Source organism: Ambystoma mexicanum, chromosome 9, assembly GCF_040938575.1.
Source record: "Ambystoma mexicanum isolate Mex_15411 chromosome 9, UKY_AmexF1_1, whole genome shotgun sequence".
In the NCBI taxonomy this organism is placed as follows: domain Eukaryota; kingdom Metazoa; phylum Chordata; class Amphibia; order Caudata; family Ambystomatidae; genus Ambystoma; species Ambystoma mexicanum.
The window spans coordinates 198,934,294-198,956,448 of record NC_090931.1 but is presented as its reverse complement, the minus strand read 5'-3'; the positions used below and the strand labels follow the sequence as shown (position 1 = coordinate 198,956,448).

At 45.7% G+C, this 22,155-nt stretch overlaps 1 protein-coding gene across 4 annotated transcripts in view; it reads right to left on the bottom strand.

Annotated features, from left to right (window-relative positions):
• SIK3 (SIK family kinase 3) overlaps positions 1-22,155 on the bottom strand; it is a 2,024,801-nt gene that overhangs the window by 1,066,141 nt on the left and 936,505 nt on the right. For all 4 annotated transcript variants that reach the window (XM_069614493.1, XM_069614491.1, XM_069614492.1 and 1 more), the window contains one exon: positions 10,935-11,059. In XM_069614493.1, coding sequence (XP_069470594.1) covers positions 10,935-11,059 — 125 coding nt within the window. The remainder of the gene's footprint in view (positions 1-10,934; positions 11,060-22,155) is intronic.

Here is a 22,155-nt window from a genome sequence, read left to right as displayed (position 1 = left end):
GTAGGGTCTAGGGTAGGTTTTTTCAGGAGATGGGTGACCCAGGCTTCTTTGATGCTAGCTGGTACTAGGTTAGTATTGAAGGATGCGTTCACGAAGTTGGTGATAATGGGGGTGAGGGTGTGGGCGCAGGATTTGACTACTGATGCGGGGACGGAATCTCCTTTGCAGTTGGAGGCTTTAAGTTTGGCGATGGTGTCAAACACTACATTTTGGGATACTGGTGTGAAGTGGAATGGGGAGCTGGTGAATTCCTGATGTGGTCGATTTAGATTAAGGAGAACAGGTTTGTTGGCTAGTGATTGTTTTTTGGATGTGATTTTTACTTGGAGTAGTTCAATTTTGGCTGTTAGTGCGTCTTGAATAGTGGTGCACCATTCCTTGCTGGGGATGGTTGGGTTTATGGCTGGGGTAGGGTTTTCCAATTCTTTTAGAATGGCAAATAGTTCCTTGGTATCTGAGGTCGCATTGCTGATCCTATTATTATACGCATTAGATTTGTAGATAATAGTGGCTGTTTTATAGGTTTTGTTTATTTCTTGGTAGGCTTTTTCTGCCTCTGCAGTAGGATGCTTTCTGTAGGCATGTTCACACGCGCGTTTGGTTCTTCTGAGGGCGATAAGATCATCATTAAACCAGAAGCTAGATCGCTTGTCTGGGCGTTTTGCCTTGGTGGTGAGCGGTGCTATAGCATTAATGGTTGCAGTGAGGCAGTTATGCTATATGTCTGCTAAGAGACAGGGGTTGTCACTAGTGATCGAGGTAGAATCTAGGGTTTTTGATAGAGGAGGCGTGAGGTTTTCTGGCGTGAGTTTGCAGGCGTTTCTAGTTTCATAGGTAGTCATGGTTTTAGGTTTCTTTTGTGTGGGTTCGGAGGGATTGATTGTAAAGACAATGTTATGGTGATCGGTCCAAGTAAGAGGGGAGATGGCCTCAATGGTTATGGGGGTATTATGGGAGAGGATCCAGTCAAGGGTCCTGCCTTTGATATGTGTGGGTGCATTAACTAGTTGGCTGAAGCCCATGTCCTTCAGGGCGGAGTGAAGTGATTCTGCTTTGGCATCTTGGCTGTCATTGAAACCTAGGTTAAGGTCACCCAGGATGATGTATTTAGAGCTAGGTTTTATTAATGGAGCTAATAGCAGCGGAATTTCAGTCTCTGGGTGGTTGTTGGGGCTAGGTGCTCTATAAATTACTATTAAATTAATCGTAGTTTTAGCATTTATGGGAAATTTTACGAGTAATGTTTCATACCCTTCAATACTTTCGATGGGACAAGATCTAAGCTGTAATTTAGTCTTGGCTATTATAGCAACACCGCCTCCTTGTGAGTGGGTCCTACTGTCTGGGCCGAGGTCTGATGCAACCTTCCAAGACCAAAGGGGCGTTGTTGAGTCAAATTCTTTGTCCGACGACATTCGTCCTCAGCACCGCTCTCAAAGATCATCGCAGGTCGGCAATATAAAGGACAGAAAGAGTAACTACCTCTAACAATGTTATTAATTAATTGCCTTAGCCGAAAAGGAACTCTGCGTTATAGCATCCGACAATGATGACAGAAAAAACAATCTGAGGGACCTCGACGCATGAAGGACCATGGGTACAGTGGACATCACACTAGGGATAGTATTACTAGCAGGCCCTGTCCTCGTCCCTTTTCAAGTTTCAAAAAACAACAACAACAACAACAACAACTGTAATACTCAGCAGTTTCCACTAGATGTCGGCCTAGGCATAGCATGTAATCTAAGCAGAGTCCACAAGCCTCAGAAAATATGCATTTGTACATTAAATTACTCACTGTAATCTTATTTCGGCAACGTCCCCCATTTGAGTGCACCTTTCCATATTTTCTGTGCTAGCCTGGACAAATTTGGAGCATGTGTTTCCCCCCTGCTTGTTGATATAGAATAAAGAACATTGCAGTGGTGCTGTCTGTCAGGATTTGTATCGACTGATTCATCAGGTGCGCTTCGAAGGCTTGGAGCGTTTTGAATCTGCCAGAAGTTCCAGCAAGTTGATGTGGTTTTTGTGCTGTGACATGAGTCCACAGGCCATGTGCTGTGAGTGGAAGGTGATGAGCCCCCCACCTGGAGAGTGATGCAGCTGTTCTAACTACCGCTTGCACTGCCGGGTCGTCGAAGGATTTTCCCTTCAAGAGATTCTCCCTTATCCACCAGTCGGCGAAACAACCACTAGATCGTCCCACTGACCGCTTGCCTGAGACCACTGTTTCGCCAACTACTCCTGCATCGGGCGCATGCGCAAACGTGGGTGTGAGACCAGGTCAGGAAAGATGCTATCATGCAAAGCAAACCAAGCCTTCCTCTGTTTTTATAACAGCTCCTAAGAACGGTTTGGTCTTGTTTGGTACGAGGCTGGACTTTTTCTCATTTATCGAGAAGTCCAATTGGAAAAGAAGGTTGAAGGTTGTTTGTGTATTTGGCTTGCAAATTAGGGGGGTTTCCCCCGTGATCAACCAGTCGTCCAGGTAGAGGTGCGCTGGGATTACCTCATTGAGCATGTGCGCTGCCATCACCGCCAGTACCTTGGTGAATACCCTTGGAGCAGATGCTATACCTAAGGGTAGCACCTTCAATTGGTAGTGCTGGTTTACTATCTTGAAAAACGCAAGAACTTTCTGTGCACTGGGAACATTGAAATATGAAAATAGGCATCTTCCATATCCAATATTGCCATGTAGTCCCCTCACTTTAGCAGAGAGATTACTTCTTGTAGCGTAATGCAGAATTTTTGTGGCTTGACATAGGTGTTTGCAGGGTGCAGTTCTAATAATGGGCGCATCGTTAGATTTTTTTGGGCACAAGGAAGTACGTTGAATAGCTTATCTGATTCCCCGGGAAGATTTTGACGGCATCCTTTAGCAACAGCGCTTCCACCTCTTCGAGAAGTATGCACTGTTCCTCCTTCGTGGTGGTTCTTTGTCGCTGGAAGTGAAGGAGGGTATTTGTAGCAGTTCTATGCAACAACCGCCCACTACAGTAGAAAGCACCCACTTGTCCGAGGCCATTCCCTCCTATGTGTGGGTGAAGTGTGTTATACGTTGTCCTACTGGAGTGGCATGGGAGGGGCCCTGGAGCGAGTGGTCATTGTTGGGGGAGGGGAGGTGGATCCACCTCTGGAAGAGGAGGATCTGCCCCGGCCGTGAGTTCTTTGCTGGCCGCTCTGGAAGCACCGAGTATTGGCCTTGATTAGAACCCCAGGATGAATCCTGGCCCTCGTTGAATCCAGAACCTCTTTGCAAAGTTTGATGGCTTCCCATTTGGCCCAAGGGTTTGTTTGTAAGCTGACCCAGTGACTTTAGGGTGTCATTCTTCCTTTGCAGTTTTGAGAGCATCCTCTACTGCTTTGCAGAAGACAACATTAGGCTTGATCGGCATATTGAGGAGGGTTGCTTGTGTTTCTAATATAAAGCCCAACTGGTGCAGCCGTGAGTTGCCCTTTATAAGTGTGCCCTCTGCGATAATTCTTCCAGCATTATCCGCTGCATCTGAATTATTCTTTAAAATGCAGTTAGACACAGCCTTCCCTTCTACTACTGCAAGGGTGAGCTGGGATTTATTGGCTCTGAGGCCGAGGCCATTAATGTGGCTATTTCTTCCCACTTGTGGCAGTTTCAGCTGGCCAGCAGAGTGGTATTATTGGCAATTCTTGCCTGATATGCCGCCGTATTGGCCACTTTCCTACCAAAAGTTTTTTTTTTTGCTCTTTGTCCAGGGTTGCATCTAATGATGCAAGAGGTGTTCCTGCCCTTATTCTCCTGGTGGTAACCACCAGAGAGTCACTCTTTAATTGGCCCCTGATGTAGAGGGGGTCAGATTGCTCTGGACCGAACATTTTTTTCATTGTGCAGATTTACTGCCCGCGTTCGGTTTGGGGTTGGTCGAATTCTCCTCTGCACGGATTGCAACATGGGGGATAAATTGGGTTGCTGCTTTTTTGTCACCCAACATGTCTTCGACAAAGTCCTTGTTAACTAGTGTTTCTTGTGTCTGGATTCTTCCTCGTCGTCATCATAATAATGATCTACCTCTTCTAAGTCTCCCTGACCCTAGAGTCAGAAAGCGCTCTAGTGTCCTGGAAGCTTTGGTTGGGGTCATAGAGTAGAAACTGGTCTGGGTCCTGTTGAGGGTTGTCTGCCTGAAGGGTTTCTGTTCATGCTCCTTTTGCAGGGGGTTGTGGCAGTGCTGCCCCACTAGCTGGTGGTGCATTCTGTAAGTTTTGTAGAGCCTGAGGATTTTTCTCGAAAAAAAATCGGCCATAAAAGACATACATCTCATGACACAGTCTATGTCTTCAGCAGACCCCTGACAAACTTGGAATAGCTGCAGGAGTGTGAGGTAGTTCAGGTGTGGCCCGCTTCTTGTGCTTCATAGTTTCAGACATAGTGCCCCTACCCCTAGGTAACTCTCTCCTTTCCCCTATGTGTTTGGTGGGATGTCGATGTGTGGTGTTTCAAAGCCCGCCCTTTCAGCAGTGTCTCAGGGACGTATTTTTTAAGATGTCAGTTTTGAAGTCTGCAGGGATTTAGCAGACTTCGACGTGTGTAGACAGTCGTTTTTCGGCGGATGATTGCGCCGGAGCTGTGTCTTTTGACGTTCGGTTTCCAGCTGTACTGTTCGACACAGCGTCCGAATTGGATCTCTCTCTCAACTTCAGGGGCCTGTTGTGAGGGGATCGCAAATGCCCAGAGGACAGAGAAATGGTGGGCCTTCTCCTCGACTCAGATTGTGGCCGTGTATTTAGTATTGGAGTAGACTTATGACCTTGGGTTGTGTCTTTTGTGTGGAGTGACTTGTCTGTGCTGGTGCCGCCGGGTGTCGTCCCCATAACAGTGCCGCCAGCCTGTCTGGGGAGGTTGGGGGCTTGCACGTGGGAATCCGATGGTTCCATTTCACTGTCATCACTGAAGACACTGTCGCTAGAAGCCCATCCACATTTATGGCGGCCTCTGCCTGCATGGCGCGGTGGGCTCAGCGATTGGTCTTGCGGTCTTTTAAGGTCTTGGGCTTAAAAAGCTTGCAAGCTTTACAGTGGCCCGCATTGTGATCCTCGGAAGACAAGGTTGCACAACCGATGCAAGTCCTTCCAGGGAAATCTCTTGTTACAAGTTGGGCAAAATTTCAAGTATTTTCCATGTTTAATTGGAAGGGAAGCTTGGCGATTAGACAGGGTAAGGAAGGGAAATATGCATTCTGTTAGTGACTAAGATATGTAACCGCCCCCCACTCTCCCTACTGTGTGGGCCGAGGGCCGGAGCGGCCTACAAGGCTGTGGAAGATCGTCGAAAAAAGTTGTGCAGCCGACGAAGTTTGACCTCGAAACTGTTATCGAAGTTGTTTGTCGAAGAACATGTAACAGGACAGAAAGAGTAACCAACAAAAAAAAATGTCATAATAAATTATGTTAGCCAAAAAGAAACACTGTTCAGTGGCCGACAAGGATAGCGGAAAAAAAGATTCTGAGGGACCTCGACGTTTGAAGGACCATGGGTACAGTGGACGTCACAATAGGGATAGTATTACTGGCATGCCCTGTCAACGTCCATTTTCGAGTTCCGAAAACAACTAATACTCTGCAGCTTCCACTAGACTATGCGTATATATATTTATTTCACTGAAAAAAACCTTAGTTAAGGTGCAGTTAAGTTGCACAGATTGCAACAAAACCCTTGAACATCAGAAAATGTCAAAAGTCATGACCAGCTTAACTTTGCACAATCCTGTTGATGTCCCTCATAATGCTATGTCACACATAATACCTTTTTGTATGTCATTGTGAATCCCTTCTCTATTTGCTCATGGGCTTTGCAGCGGGAACACACCGAGTTAAGCTGGTCATGACTCTGCACATTTGCTGAATTCCAATGGTTTTGTTGCATTAAATCGGTGCAACTTAACAGCACCTAAAAGGTTTTATTAGTGAATTTCAAGGGTTTTGTTATGTCACCGTTTTTTTTTTTTTACAGGCCACTAGCCATGGAATTCAACCGTGTCCACTGTACATGTTCCCCAAATATGTATCTTTAGGACCACCTACGTAGCCACTATCTTTGGCCGTGTCCACTATACATGGTTTTCAGGACCATTAGCCACAGCCTTTGGCCATGCCCACTGTATATTTTACAACATGGCCTTCGGCAGTGGCCACTGTGCATGTCAAACCATTAATTTGTTACCAAACACCCATTGCCCCCGGCCCAGTAGATGTAGGCACTGCAGATGTTAAACCTTTGTCCTAACTTCTTATTCCCATGATAATCATTTCCAATAACAGAAATTCCTGTGGTAGAGGGAAAACGACTCAGAAAGAAAAGGTCTTCCAATGACTACAATTTTGTTTGCAAATTTTCCACCAAATCCGTCATACGAGTCAAATGTTATTAGCAAATCATTGTTTTGGGTTTCCTATGGAAATTGATACTCAACTATAGAGTAGTGACTGCCACACTATAATAAATATACATATGCAACTATGATTATAAGCATGTGATGGCCATGCGACTCCTGTAATAGAAGCATGATGCCACCAACTTAGCTTGGCAGCTGAATCCCAGCAGGAGCTGCATCCTGTCTATCATCTGAGGTAGAGCTTCACTGTGCACCCCACATGTGGTCACCCAAGGAGTGCTCCCAATAGGTATACATACAGAGAAAAAACCAGAGCGCATGCGAGTACGCCCTCTCTCCAATGCCCCAATGATGCATAACAGAACCAGACCAGAAATGCATTTCAATCTGCCCACCAAGCATGGAGGCAGGCGCATCAAGCACCTACACCTGAAGCAATACATTGGCTATATGTTGCAGTAGACCACTCCTCAATTCAGCAGTCCAACAGCACAGATGAGAGCAGTGCGGGTGGACCCCAGAAGCATAGACAAAACAGAGTCCCTGGCGTGTGATTATGTGACTCCAATTTTAAAACGCAGCAGAAAGTTTAAAAGGGTTACAGCAAAGCAAACCCAAATTGGCCGGACAAGATTGGCACTTCCCTGGAATCGGATGGCCCACGTCTGAAAAATAAACAGCAGTCAACCCAACTTAAGGACGTTCTCAAACATTGCCAAATGCATTACATGCGAGCAAACAAACAAGTGACAACCTAAATAGACAACAATGCCAATAGAGGATTGTTCCTTTAAACAGTAAGACAGTACTGCCAACTTTTCAACAGGAGTTTTTACAGCAGTGAAGCAACCCACAGCATTGCTGAATATCTTATGCATCAGATGGGGAGTCCAATTGAGCTCCACTACTCTATGTTCTGGGTGTTACTCATTTATAAAAATGCAGGTCACCATCTAACCATTATTTAAGTCTTCTGGGGAACCTTTCCCAAAACTTACTAATCACTCTAGCAGATTTCTGAGGGAGCAACTTTGCATCTGGAAATGAACTAGGCATCACTCAGGCTTTAATACTCAGAACAGATGCAGGACTGGAGTGTCAGTAATTGGGAGTTGCCTACAAAGCAGTCTTTGAAATATAATGCAGCTCCATGTACACTCAGCAAAACCAGGGTACAATGAAACGCAAGGCAATATTAACTTTAGAATAAGTCCTGACAAAAGAGACCACAGCAGCGGTATAGTCATCCTATGTGACAGGGGACAGAGGGAACTATGGTACAAAGCATGCAAAGGTAGAGCAGAGGGGTGCCAACAGACCACATGTACCCTGTCTGGATACTTAATTAACTTTTATGGCAACGTGGTGCATTGTATCCACGAGTTGGAAAATAACCAAGTGGCCAGCTATGCATTGAAGCAAGGCTGGTCCGTGGAGTGATCGAGGGAGGGATTCAGCCAGAGTTTGAAGGCGCCTCAGACTAATTTCAGTGATTAATATATCCAGTCTGTGTATGCACGCATGAAGCCCCAACTCCAGGTTTACCTCAGTGAGGATGCATTTAGTCTGTCCACTTCCCCTCCGTCTAGATTTGCTAGTAACGGATGCATATGTTATGTGCATTGTGCTTGACCAGACCGCACTCATCTCACCAATGTGAGCATTCAGTCTGTGGAATGGTCTTGAGCACCACAAATCCCAGAGATGGGAGCATCAAGTATATGTATTGTTGGGGCAGAATTTAATTTTTATGGTTTCGGCACCCTAACTTTCTGGATCCCCTAAACTTTTTACTGCCTTCTATGGTTTAACGACTTTTCTTTTGAGACTAGTGGGATTTCTACTTAAGTTATCCTATCACTATCTGTTCCGCTGCTCCTGGTAGCGCCTCACTTTAGTCCCAGTGTGATTCTACCAGCTGCAAGAGTGTTGTGTAGCATTCCGATGGAAACATTTAGTTTTGTCTACAACACAATTGTAGCCACTTTTACTGTATTAGTAGCCAAAAAGACTTATATGTTACCCATTAGGGTACTAATGTATTGAAGCCTTGTTGCCAGCCACTTCATTGCCTGCCATCCCTTTGTGTGCAACCAAGACTCACTGAAAATTGCCATTTAGCTGGCATAGGCTCATCTTGAGTCCACAAAGGCACCCAAGACTGTCGGTCAAACTGAGTGCATGTGTGTGTGGCTGTTTTTATGACAAGCCCTGCAGGCTGGCCGCAAAAATCTATGTGCCTCCTTGGGTGTGATTGGTAGATTGGCGTAGACCAGCCCCTGGGTGAACGTGTTAACAGTGGAAGACCCTGTGCATTCATCAGATCCGTTCCCGCTTCTTATCTGAAGAATGCTGGAAGCCTGGCTGCTGCTAAAGACCCTAGACTTACTGGATGGAACATGGCTTCTCTCTGCTGCACATTCTGCACCTCTGTGTGGGTGGACTGCCGTCCAAGTCTCTTCCTTTGCTTCTTGCTGTCGTCCTCACTGGTTGGACTGGCTGCCCTCTTCTTCACCCACCTGCAGTTGCTGGAACCCTGGTAATAGCCTCTGGCCCAAGTGCCTAAGGTAGGGGATTCTTATTATTCTTCCTGGGCCGGAAAACTAAGTTGCTACTGCTCTGCCGCAACTCTGTTGTCCAACATTTTGGGTTAACAACAACCGTTGTCTCAATCAATGGATAGTTTCTTTGCTTGCTGATTGTACCTTCCCAACACTATGGTCTGACCTGTCATCCTTGCTGGGTTCTTACATGCTCTTGTCACCCTCTTTGTTGCTGCAAAGTATTCTGCCTTAAAGGCCATCCCTTCATGTGTCTTTGTTGGGCCTTCTTCCTCTGGATCCTTGCAGGTCGTGGGTTCAAGTCCCTCTGCTCTGAGCCCCCAACCAACATTATCCAGACAAGCTAGCACCTAAACTCACCTGAGCACTCAATCATTCTAGGGCTGAGTTTGGAGAACTGAGTGCTGGGAGTATCTGTCGCAGAGTCCTAGCATTCTAATGCTGTAGTTTGTTCCTTTGCCAGGGTCCCCTGGATCCAGGGGTAGTGGGCATGTGAAGCCCCCACAACAGGTGATCTTTATTTTCTGTAATAGGCTTTATGCGCACTCTGCATCTTGCTCTTCCTAACCTAGAGGTTTTTAAATCCCGGGCTGGAATTCTATTGAGGTCCATTCTCCTAGCAGGTTGCCTTTCCTGTTGCATTTGATGGGTAAAAGAAGATCTTCCCTGACTTTTCCCTACAACTGCAGCTGACCTACAGAATGTGTTTCTTGGAAGTCTACGGAATAACTTTTGCAAACTACTTAAAATAATTTCAATTGGCTTACAAAGGTACTTAACCTGAATCAAGACATTTTATCCTGAGGCTTCTAGGACAAAAACACATTTTATAATGTACCAGTGCTTTATTATCGATTTCAGTGTAATAAATTGTTGCAGTACGCTCTGTGCAATTAGACGTAACTGTGGTCTAGTGACCAATGGTGGCTATACGGTTCCTAACTGCTTCTACGTGTGAACTGGGCCAGTGCTGTATTTCTACCTTCACTTGCTGCCTTGTTGGCCATTTGTGCCCATTTCCCATATTGCTCTAACAATGTTCCTTACTCCTTTCTAGTACTTATATAGCCATAGTAATCCCTTTTAGGTTGAATCCTTGTCTTACCCCTGTATTTATTTCTGCATACTTTTATATATTTTAGGGCACATATTGCAGTATGTCTTTTCAACCAAATAAAATGTATATGTGCATATATTTTAGTATTGTATTAAAGTATATTATGTGTGGTCTACTTAATTATATATGGGACTAAATGTACTTTGGTACCAACCCATCTCCCCTAGCCACCAAAGAGTGAAGCCTGACTGCTCTGCTAAGTTACGCATTGAGAGAATTGTACTCTAACCTTGTGGACAATAACCTGCAACCAAGGATAGGTTCTCTACACAACCCTCACCAGAGGGCTGTGAAAAAATCTCCCTAAAAATCTTGATTGAGCAGAAAGGACACCAGACTCAGCTCCATAGTGGTGCAGACATTGCTACTAATTGTACATTTAAAGCAGTCCATCGATTGGGTTCTTATGCCAATACCTAACTTTGCAAACAACCATCTATTCCTAAAAGTTTAAAAGACAACATGAGAAAAACAAAACCGGCTAGGAACACTGCTTGAAATAAACAAATTACATTGAATGTTTGTCCCAAAGTTCCTTGTATTTCTAGTTTGAACCCCTCGCCTGTGACAACACTCACCGGGGAATTCCTTCTCTGCTCTACAACTTGCTTGGTAAATGATAAAACCTAGAGAGTGCAGCTTAGCCTACTCATCTATGTAGAAAATGAACTCCAGGTTAAAATATCTGACCAATTTCCTTGTTCGTAGTTGCCAAATAGTTCTCAGGTATTTGTAATTAAGAGTGCTGCTATTGTCTTATTTATAACAGTTGTAAATGAACTATTGTCCTCCATATCAAAGTTATCAGGATTCAGACATCCTACTTATTTATCCATAGATCAGAGACTAACAAGACTTTATGATTCAATCAACCTGGGTGTTACATACCCAAATGTCCACCTTCGGCCCATCATACTCCTTTCCTTCGAAGAGTTCAGGTGCAGCGTAAGGGGGGCTCCCACACCACGTCTTCAGCAACTGTCCCGGACTGAAGAGATTACTGAAGCCGAAATCTGAAATAAGGAAAAAGCCTGGTAAACATGAGCTGGGAGTCCAAGTGCAGCCCCCGAAGAGGACTGTAGCCCATCCAAAAGTTCAGCACCATCCTTTCCCACCAAGGTACTGTATCTCAGAACAACAAAGCATGAACGAATGACATTAGCTTGTCAAAAAAAAGCTCTCTCAAAAGCCTAACATTTGTTTAACACAAGGATACACTGACTGCAAGTGGTGTGTGCTTGCCACCAAACGGGACAAAACAAACCTTCTACACCATTACAAAGTCAATTTCGCTTTAAATCAAATCTGCATGTATTTCACATTCATCAAATGTCATACGATTCCAATTTGAATACATCTCCATTGATACTATTCATGTCCGCTTGCTTTAGTTGAACAGTGCAGGAAACTCCATCAGCAATTGTTTTATGGGGTAAAAATAAGGGAAATAGCTGGCCCTTTGCTCAGTTTGACCATCCAGCCAGGCATTCTTTTCACCAACTGTATTAACCTCAAAATGAAGGAGGCAGCATGTGCGAAGGCGTGCAGTCTAAAATACTAGAGGCTAGATTAACCACAGTGTCTATTGTAAAGGGCTTAAACTTCTGAATAACACAGTCCGCCTCTGCATTCGAGCTTGCATTTCTATGTCACTTCCATTCAACTGCTGCCTTTTCCAGTCCATCCACTGTCCGCTTACTTACAAACTGCTAGTGCTTATTTTTTTTATTTGGGTTCCTGGAGTTGTTTTCAGAAGCAGATTTTTGAATGACTACCACCACAGCCCTGATCATTGAAGATAGAGATGTTAGAAGGTGAAAAACAAAAAGAGGCGAGCCAAGAAGAGAAACACTTCTGCCATTTTTCACGCCAAGAAGTGGAGCATGCATCCACTTACTTACACTGAAGGACCATTGAGAAATGTGTTGCAGCCTATAGTACCAACGTCTGCGACTAATCAGCAGACAAGTAAACCCTTTTACTGAGTCATCAATTCAATAGTAAGTGGGGTGGAGAACGGGTAAGGATTGTTTGGGGGGAGGAAGGGTGGAGAGATCACAGGGAGCGGATCCCTGTAACCTCCACACATGAAAAAGAAAATAAAAGCGCCACCAGAGGAAGGTCCTTGGGTGGCTGGAAGCAGCTGGCAGAGCATGTATATTCTCGCTCACTGTTCCAGCCACCTGATTGGCCAAGGACCCTTTCCCGGTGCGAATTATATGTCAATATTCTCAGCAACATCTGGTCTTGTCAATAGTTGTCTTTGAATTCCAAACACTGAAACATTGTAACTAGTAAACAACCATAGCCTCATCCCACAGCACCGCCCTTTGACCTTGCAACCTGTCCCCAACTCTTCTGCTTTCTTTGCTGCTCTTTCAGCAAAGAAGTTCCTCATAGTGTAACTCCAGAGCAGCAATAACTGCGGTTGAATTCTGGCGCTCTTTCCATAATTTTAGAAGCTGGTGGCTTTTCTGGCTTTGCGTAGCAGGTTTGCAGGATTACTGGCAACTCCTGGAATCCCGGCCTTATCGTGAGCGGCTTTAGCGCCAAGGTGCTCCGGCTGAAGGCGGTTTACAACCGCGGACACAGCTCTCACTCCGGGTACCTGCCGGGTGGGTTTGTGGATGTGCTGCAGACTCTCAGACTAAGCTCATCTAATCAGAGCACAGTCAGGAGCAAGCACACATTCGTACATATATGAAAAAAAACATGCACAATTATTAACCATCGCCTCGCCTGAATAGTTTGGAATGCAAGTGAAGCACCTGTAATGTTACACACTGCGCCCCTTGTGCTAGTTGTAAGGGTGCACTGCATGCAGACAAAGGTTCATACGTTTTACGTACTTTTTATAAAAAAAATAAAGAGGAAATATTTCTGCATCCAGTTCCCCTCCCCACCCCCACACTCCCTCCCTCCCTCTCCTCTACTGCTTTGGGTTCTTCAATCTTCAGTGCAAGGTGGTAATGGGCATATCAGCACCATGCCTTCTGCTGGAACTTGGTCCTACTTGGAGGAAGCTGAAAAGAAAGTTAAACTGTATGGTGAAGAGTCCTCGGAATGAGGACAGACATTGGGGTCCTGCCTACAATATGGACTACTTAGCTCTGCAAATGCACCTCTAATGGGACGCCGTTTCAAGAAAAAACTTGAATATGTACAACTAGGCTTTCCTGTGTTCAGTGAAATCTGATAAACACCGGAAAAACACCCCCCGGAAGAAAATGTGCCCCCTATGTTTAAACTGAAAAACACTGTTTCCCCCATCCCAGTGGTGCCTTCATGTGAGCAAGGATGGGAGTACGTTTGCGGGATGAAGAGGTGGCAGGAGAGGAGGCTTGGCAGACGATAGGAAAAGGATCCTACTGCCCCCAGCCCCCACATGTAGGCCCGTTTGCTTTCTCCCATTGCTTCCCCTCCTGTCCCCTGACGTTATTCAAAAACAGTGCACAGTCAATATTAAATTGTTTTCTTTGTAAAAAAAATATATGAATCTGTCAGTGGTCAGAACAATTTTGAGGAATTGTAGATAAATTTGAGTCATTTTTTAGGTTGCAGATTCACGTCTTAAAATTGGCTAAAATGCCTCACAGTAGCTCTTGACCACTGACAAGAAATGGTTTAACATGGATTTTTAAGTGTCGCTGTTTGTACCCACAGACCCTCTGTGTATGTGTATCTGTCTAGAGGAGTGCTGAAGTGTCAGCTACCTGATGGCTTTAAAAGGAAAGCAATGTGCGGCTTCCATGTATGAGCCTCGCATGCGGCCACAGTGTCGCGGTCAACTCCCAACCTCGTGTGGCTCGCTAGAGCTCGCACACCTAGCGGCCCATCAGAAGTTGCAGGCCCCTTAATTGCTGCTTAGCACCGTCTTTCTTCAAGAAGAGTTTTTAAATTAGGAGCAATTTATAAATGATGGCTCATTTAAGGGACGAATATTTCGGACAAGACGCTCGTAACATTTCCGTGTGAAGAAAGTAAATGGACATTTCATTCTGAAAGCACATAGAAAGCACAAGTTAGTTGCCTAAATCTACACCCTCCTCCAGGCAAATAGCACACATAACAGTTTTAAACTGACTATATTATTTTCAGATGTTCATATTTAACACCAAAAAGTGATTATTTTTCGTAGAATGTAATAGTTTCATCACATCATAGATGAACCCTGAATTTGTCAATACCCAGATTGTCCCGAGGTTGTCTGTTGTATACACTGATGACTCGGAGCAGTTCAACACCATTTTCTCAGCAGTTCAAAATTGGATGGCTCAAAACTCCTTGGCACTGAATAATTCCAAGACCAAGCTCTTGATCCTATGGACTCAACATACGCTGCAAAAACTTGATCCACAATTTGAGAACTTTACAATTGCCCAACGCATCATTCCATTTTCCAAGTCAGTGAAGACCTTAGGAGTTTTCTTTGACTCTCAGTTATCTTAGTTACCTCAAATCAACATGTTGCCTCTTCACACAGTTACTATGGCAAACTCGCCCATTTTGAAATGATGCAAATCGAGCAACACTAGCAGTCGCTATTATAAACTCTAAGCTGGACTACTGTAACAGATTACTGATTTTGATGTTCCAATCAAACATGAAAAAACTCCAGATTGCTCAAAACTGCGCTGTATGCGCCGTTTGTGGCTTGAAGTGCCAGGCACATGTGACCCTAGCTTACACTGGTTGCCAATTCGACAAAGGCTGCAATACAAGGACCCAGTGACAGTTTTTAAATGCCTCAACCATTTATCCCCCACTTATCTCAAAACTAGGATCACATGGAATCCCAACAGACGTACTTTAAGTTCTAACAACGTCCTTAGGCTGAGCCAACCACTTGTCCGTCTGAAGAAAATTGGAGGAGCCCGTTTCAACTTTTGGGGCCCTACCTTATGGAACTAACTTCCTAGACGTCTTGCTGACTGCAACTCTAACACCATCTTCAAGAAACAACGGAAGACATTCCTTTTTGACGAAGAGCTTGCTAATTTTCCCAAAGTACTTCTCACTCCCCACTGCTCTGAACTACCCCCTTTCTGATGACTATGCTCCACCCCTTTTTTGTCTTATTTTTTTTTTCTTTGTGAGCGCACTGAGGCCTATGGGTTAGTGGTGCTATAAAACTATAAAAGAAAGCAAATAGATGCAGATAGATAGGGGCCTGCACGGAGCATCTGACATTTTGGATTTTTCTAAAATATTTTGTGCACGTCAAGCATCACAGTCATTGAGAGGAATCTAGTAGGGCCACATGCGACAGTAGAGGGTTGGACGTCCGTTCCTTCACAATGATGGGTCAGATATCAGACGATGCTTGGTTGCCTAGAACTGCTAGGTTTCCATCTCAGTGTTACCCAAGCCACTGCACTTTTCAGAAGAAGAGGGGTTATCACTGATGGAAAAGGAGGTGCAGTGTCTGGCTGCGAAAGGCCCTCTAGTGCGGACTCTCTGTCATGCTGGAGGGAAGGTTTTCTCAAACTTAATTCTGATACGCAGAAAGGAGAGAATGAATCCAGTCATACACCCAAGGTAGTTAAACAACTAGGTGGTCTATCCTCAATTAAAAAAGCAAGGAATACACATGCTTTGGGACGTTCTCCTCAAATGGGATTGGTTGTTCCGCCTCAGTCTCTTGGACACTTTGTGCAATTCAGGTATTTCAGGAACACAAGAGATGTCTACAGTTCTCTTGAAGCAGCAGATCTGAGGGTTGAAACGGCTCCTGTTCGAAGTCTCCTCAGCTCAATGGTGCCTCAGCAAGTTGATGAAGCCGGTTGTGACATCACTGAATGCCATGGGGATTTGAATGATCACATACTTGCACAACATGATTTTCATGCCTTAAAAGCCAAAGCTTCTGAGCAAAATGATAGAAATAATATTTATCCTTTTGCAGAAACTGGGAAAAGTTCAGTCTTTCTCCTTCCCCTAATCTAGAATTCCTTGACTTCGGGAGACACCCTGCCCGATACCAACCATTTGCTGTCTCGCAAAGTGCAGAACATGAAAGGAGAGATCTGCACAGTATCTCTAAGAGCATGTGTCATCCCTTCTGCACTTCGTAGGGGCATCTCAGTTAAAGGCAGAACAGTGAAGGGTGAAGACCAGCCACTTTGCCCCTTAGCCTATGCACCTTTGCCTTTCTCTCTGTTACACTAGTGAGTACCCAAGCTTCGCAATTACTGTGTTGTCTTCTCTACACTGTGCTACTGACCTGTAATGCATTCACTCCTGCTCCCACTGCTGCTGCGCCTACTGCCCTCGCCCTAGGCTTTCTCCAATCATGCTACAATTTCCTCCTTTCCTATCACCATAAAACTCACAACTTGAAATTTCCCCTAATCCATCTCTCTTACACCACCTTACAACCAACAAATCCAATGAGCTAACCATTACTCATCTAAAAACTATCCACTTTGCCTCCCTTCCTCCGAGACTAAACTTCTCTAATCTTCCTTACCTCATGAACTGAACATTGCACTTGAATGCTCAGTGTTTATGCAACAAAACTTTGTTTGTCACTGACTACTTTCACTTCAGCTCTTCTCCACTAGAAACTCCTTGCTATCACTGAAAACTGGATTTCTCCAACTGACACTGCCTCCCTCTGGCGGCCCGTCATAACTCCAAAAGATCAGTTATTCACTCACCTCGAGTGACTGGCAGAGGTGGAGGCGCTGGACACCTACTCTCTTCAAGCCTCAATGCCTCATAAATCTCCAATGCCATGGCCTCTCCAACCTCTTGAATTCACCATCTCTACTATTGCTCTGCCTCACCCAGTTCACATCATCTCCATCGATTGCCCCCCTGGACCATTTGTTTATGATCTTGGGAAACTACTTGATTCTCTTTCCACTAAACATCACCTAAGTCTCTTAGTTGACTTTAACCTGCCCTCTCCAACCACTTCTCAGAAATCTGAACTTCAGAATTGTTAGCGAACACGCCTGCCACTCTATCCATAACATACCAATCCACACAGAGGGTAACTCTTTGGATCTCTTATTGATCTCCACCTCTCTCTCGGCCACTAATACTACTGTCAGACCATCCATACCTGATCACTCAATTGTTCTCACCACCATCTCCTTTCCACCCAACAACCTCTCCTCACCACTGGCTTCACCTATTACTAAAAGGAAATGTAAACCTTCTGCCAATCGCCACTTTCTCTCTGACCCACAGTTCTTACTCTCCTCCTTCACACCTGATGCCTCTACCATCAACACTATGATATGACTTTCTTCTCTCACTTCCCACTGCTTACTTTCACAGCTAAGTCTCAGCATCCTCAACCATGGGTTACTCCATTCATACCCTCTCTCAGCACAGACATGCGTCAGCTGCTGTACAAATGGAGGCATACCCACTTGTATGAGGACTTGCATCTCTACACCTCTGCCCTGAACTCTCTCAAATCCACTCTTTGTTTATTAAAGTTTTGTTTAGGATCATAACTTACAGACGATGTAGGATATAAATGCATAACATTTCAACATGGTATAACATGGTACAGCTGTATTATATTAACCTTATTTAAAAAAAGAGTATATAAACAGAACAAAGAAGAAAGAGAAACTAAGAAATGGCGAGACTTTGTAAGTATACAAATCCATTGATACGCTAATAAAAAACAGTTTTCTAATAAGATGGGGGTGGTACAAACATTAAAAGACACAGACATGAGGTTGGCCACCAAGGGGCGCACGGATGCTGTCCTCTTGCGAGTGAGCTCTGCACCTCGGGTCCTAAAAAACGGTGAGACCCTCCCACTGTTCGACCCCCCTCCTCCAAAGTCAAAACACACAAAGCAACTCGGGAAAAGGCCCCCTCCATCTTGGCGAAATCCCAAGAAAAAACGGATGACCCTTCATGCTTAACTTGGCCCCCCGAAGTCGGCAATGGAGTGACGACAAAGGAGCTTCGGCCTGTCGGAGAACGGCTCTCTGCGGCCCCGTCCCGCGGAAAGGCAAACTCGCCAGTGGACCCAGAGGCCGCCACAGTGCGAACAGGAAGATACGTGGCGGAGCAGGAGTCCGGAGGAATCCGCAGGACCAAGCGGCTGAGGGGTGAGTGTGCTCTCGGAAGAGCAGGAGCATGCCCCCCCGCATCCGTTGGTCTCCAACGCTGCTTCCCCCAGGGCCACCCCCATACTCGCAGACCACGAAGCACCACTCTGCCAGACCCAGGGGACAGAAAATAAAACAGAACCAGCACAGGGCATGGGGAAACATCAAAGCGCAGACCAAGACGGCGCGTAGGAAGACCCCGCACTTGGCACACAGGAGTAATTGGCAATAAACACTATTAACCCGCGGTCTCCCACATGACCAGGCGAACCATCAACACCCGCTCAAGCACACGAGCGCTTCCACTGCCTTCTCACCGAAGCCAAGGGGAAGCACCCCAAATGAGCGCTCGGATCCTTGCATGCATCAAGGTGCTGCAAATTAACCTGACGTCCTGCACCCCAGTGATCAGACACATATCCCCCCTGGGCCCCTCCTCTAGGACTACTGTTTCTGGCTCTGTTCACCACATGAGTCACACGCACAGGGAACCGAAAAAGGCAACCGCCTACTGATCATTGTGAAACTGTAAAATATAACGCATCAAATAGAAGGGCTGAGCCATCACACCTGGCCCGAAACCCCTCAGATCCTGGAATCATTCTGGAAACACCCTGGACCAAGATCAGAACTGGCCGGGCATACATGCACAAGGGGTAGAGGGATTAAGAAAGGCTCTACAGAAAGCCTTCTTAAGGAAGATAGACAATGGCCTTGGCCTTACAGGGACATCAAATAGTCTGCACCCAACCAAGTGAAAACACACCCAGCGGACGCTATTTCTGGTGACAACATTACAGCAAACCCACCACATTGGGACGGACCACGCTGCTTGAGCTTACATGCCACTGGGATCATAACCTGACCATGGTGTAAGGTCCCGACACCCTCATTTTGAACACCGATACCCTTTGGATACTTAAGGGGCATTACAGAGCAGCACCCAAAGCATATGAAGGTGCAGCAAAAGTTGGCCACTTTTGCCTACACCCCACCCCCATATCGCATCAGAATCCCCAATATGGCAACCGAAGAGACCGTACATGGAGACACAGCCGCCACAAAGGGAGCTATAGCGGCCTTGCTAAACAAAATAAAAAACATGGGGGCCAACATAGGCGGCAAAACTGACAGGATTACCCAACATCTGGATAAGATTGAAGACAGGTTGGATGGAGTGGAGAACAATCAAGTCTCGATAGACGCCCTGGAAACACAGTTGGAACATAGAATAACAGACCTTGAGCAGAGGGAGGAGGAGTTTAAATTGAAGATGGAAGATTTGGAAAATCGAGAAAGACAACAACCTGCGCTTTTTTTGGCATCCCGGAACAAGAGGGCGAAACTGAGGAAGATCTTAAGAAGACACTTCACAATATTATTGACGCAACTGACAAGCCCAAAACTGAGCGAATCCACAGAGGCCCCCTGGAGGTCCAAGATCGGTCCTTGCCTGCTTCCATCGCTACCAGGACAAGGCCAGGGTCCTGGAGAAAGCGAGGCGCGGAGGTACGATCACACTCAGTGGAGCGCAAATAACGATATACCAAGATGTATCTTCCCTGACGCTAGCCCTCAGAACAATGCGTAGCCCCCTCACGAAATGGCTGAAGGAACGCGATACTCGCTACAGATGGGGATACCCCTTCTCCCTCTCCTTTGAGCATGGTGGCACGAAGATCAGACTTCGATCTGAGAGGGAGATAAAAGCATGCATAGCGGAACTTGTTGAACCACACGGACAAAGGGATGATCAAGGCGCACCACCAAAACAAGGGAGAGAATGGCGAATTCAAGGCCCAAAGAGACAGTGGGTGAAAGGATCAAGAAAATTCCAAAGAGGTAACATCTCTCCCGAAGGGGACAAGTAGATCTGAGCAGAGGCATCACACTCGAATTGAACTGACTACACAACCCGAGGTCAGTTTATCGATCACTAGACTGGAATTGAGGCACGTGTGTTGCTTCGACCTACTACTACGAAACAGGGGGAGGAGGTGGGGGCTCATTTTCATTTGATACGATATGTTTGCAAAGGACCGCGAGGCAACGGTCTCTGGTGGTGGTTCATTGTTGGGCCAGTGCTTTAAACTGGGCTCGATTGGACACCACCATATGGAAAAAGGGTGGGGGGAGGGGAAGGGGGTCAAGATAGGGCATGGGGAAAGGCAAAAGCAAAATTCCAAAAGACTATACAGAAGGGAAATGGAGTGTGGTTAGTAGAACAAACGATAAACTGGGGGTCATGGTTTAAGAGCCTGCATACTCTGATATCACACCATGATGACTGCCATTGACTTGGGCAGAAGGGACTCCTTAAGAGTGGGAACATTTAAAGTCAAGGGCCTCAACTCACCAACCAAGAGGTCTCTTGTACTCAGAGTTTTGCAGGACCAAAATTGACATCCTCCTTCAAGAAACCAAATACATGAAGGGAGATGAAAAACCGATCATAGGGAAACACAATTGTATAGAATTCTGGGGCTCAGGACCATTGAGAAAAGGTGGGGTGGGAATCCTTATTAAAAAGGGAATAGACTTTAAACTCACCAAATCTTGGTCAGACACTAAGGGTCGTGCCCTATTGGTCACGGGATCCATTGGAAATACGAAAGCTAACAATCGCCACAATCTACGCCCCTAATGCAAGTCAAGTTCGATTCCCATCTAAAATGATCACCAAAATAATGCTTGAAGCCACAGGCCACATAATACTGGGCGGGGATTTCAATTTATGGGCGGATCCCATCCTAGATCGGAAAGCTATTAACACCGCCACAGATGACAGAATCAAGGGGCAGCGTAATGTATTCATAAAGATGATGCAAGTGTATGCAATGAAGGATGCGTGGAGGGAGATGCACCCAGATGAACAAGGGTATGTTAGGCAGAATCCTGTGCAGTTCCCTTGGGGAACACTGCAAGAAGATTAAGACTGCAGGAGTAAGCAGTAAACCCAATTGGTAGCAGTCTGCACCACCCAGATTTACTAGTAGCTGTGGCTGAGCAGTCAGACTTCTCTCAAGATGAATAGGGCAGTATACAGAGGATACACAATAGGGCTAAAAACACAGTAGAGCAAGCAGACACTGACCAGAGCTTGGTACCAAAAGTATATAATTATTTGCCACACACTTTAGGAAATACACTAAGCACTATAAATCAAAACAAGTTCAAACACAGTCAGACAAAGTATACACACCTCCCTTAATAATTATTAGACAAGTCTAGGTCAAAACACCATTATTTGTAAAAACAGATGCGAGCGTGTAACTTAGGTGGCACTCCAATAACTAAGTTAAAGGGAGAGAAAAAGGCAGGTCATGAAAATAAAACAGTTCCCAACACTTTTCTAAGACCACAGCAAGTTAGTGAAGGCAGAGTCTACTGTAGAGCCAAAGTTCATAGGCCAGGCCCACTTTAAATGGAGCAAGGCGAAATGTGCCCAAGATTACACAGTTTAAAAAGCACTCAAGTCTTTGCAGAAAGGTTCAAAGGAGGTTGGTTTGATGCGAAAGGTAAAGTTAGAAGGTCTGGGGGCTAACCCAGTTGGAAAGCCAAGGATTTAAGGGTCACCTTTAGCAATCCGCAGAAAGGGAGGCCAGGCGGAACACAGTACCTTAAAGAGTGAGGAAGCTCCAGCGGTGGCAGTTGTTCCTGGCAGCGGGTGAAGTTTGTGGTTTCGACCAGGGGAAGAGAAGATCTCGTCGAGGAGGAAACTTGGAGATGTTGCACTGCCCAGGGAAGAGACCAGCCGCAGAGTTTGTTCGGTAAAACAAGGTGCGTTCCTTTTATTCGCGGTCACAGTGGTGAAGCTTGGCTATCCGGCCGCCGGGGTGCTTGGCACTGGCGATTCGACCAAGGGACTTCCTGGAAGGCGAATGGCGAACTGGTTGTCCCCACCAGCTCAAAGGGAGAAGACTCTTACAGCAGAAGATCTTCTCTTGTCATCGGAAAAGTGGTGAGGTCGTTGCAGCAGGGCTCCACCGGTGGTGTCGTTGCAGATGGCTCAGCTTCTCCCCTCTTCG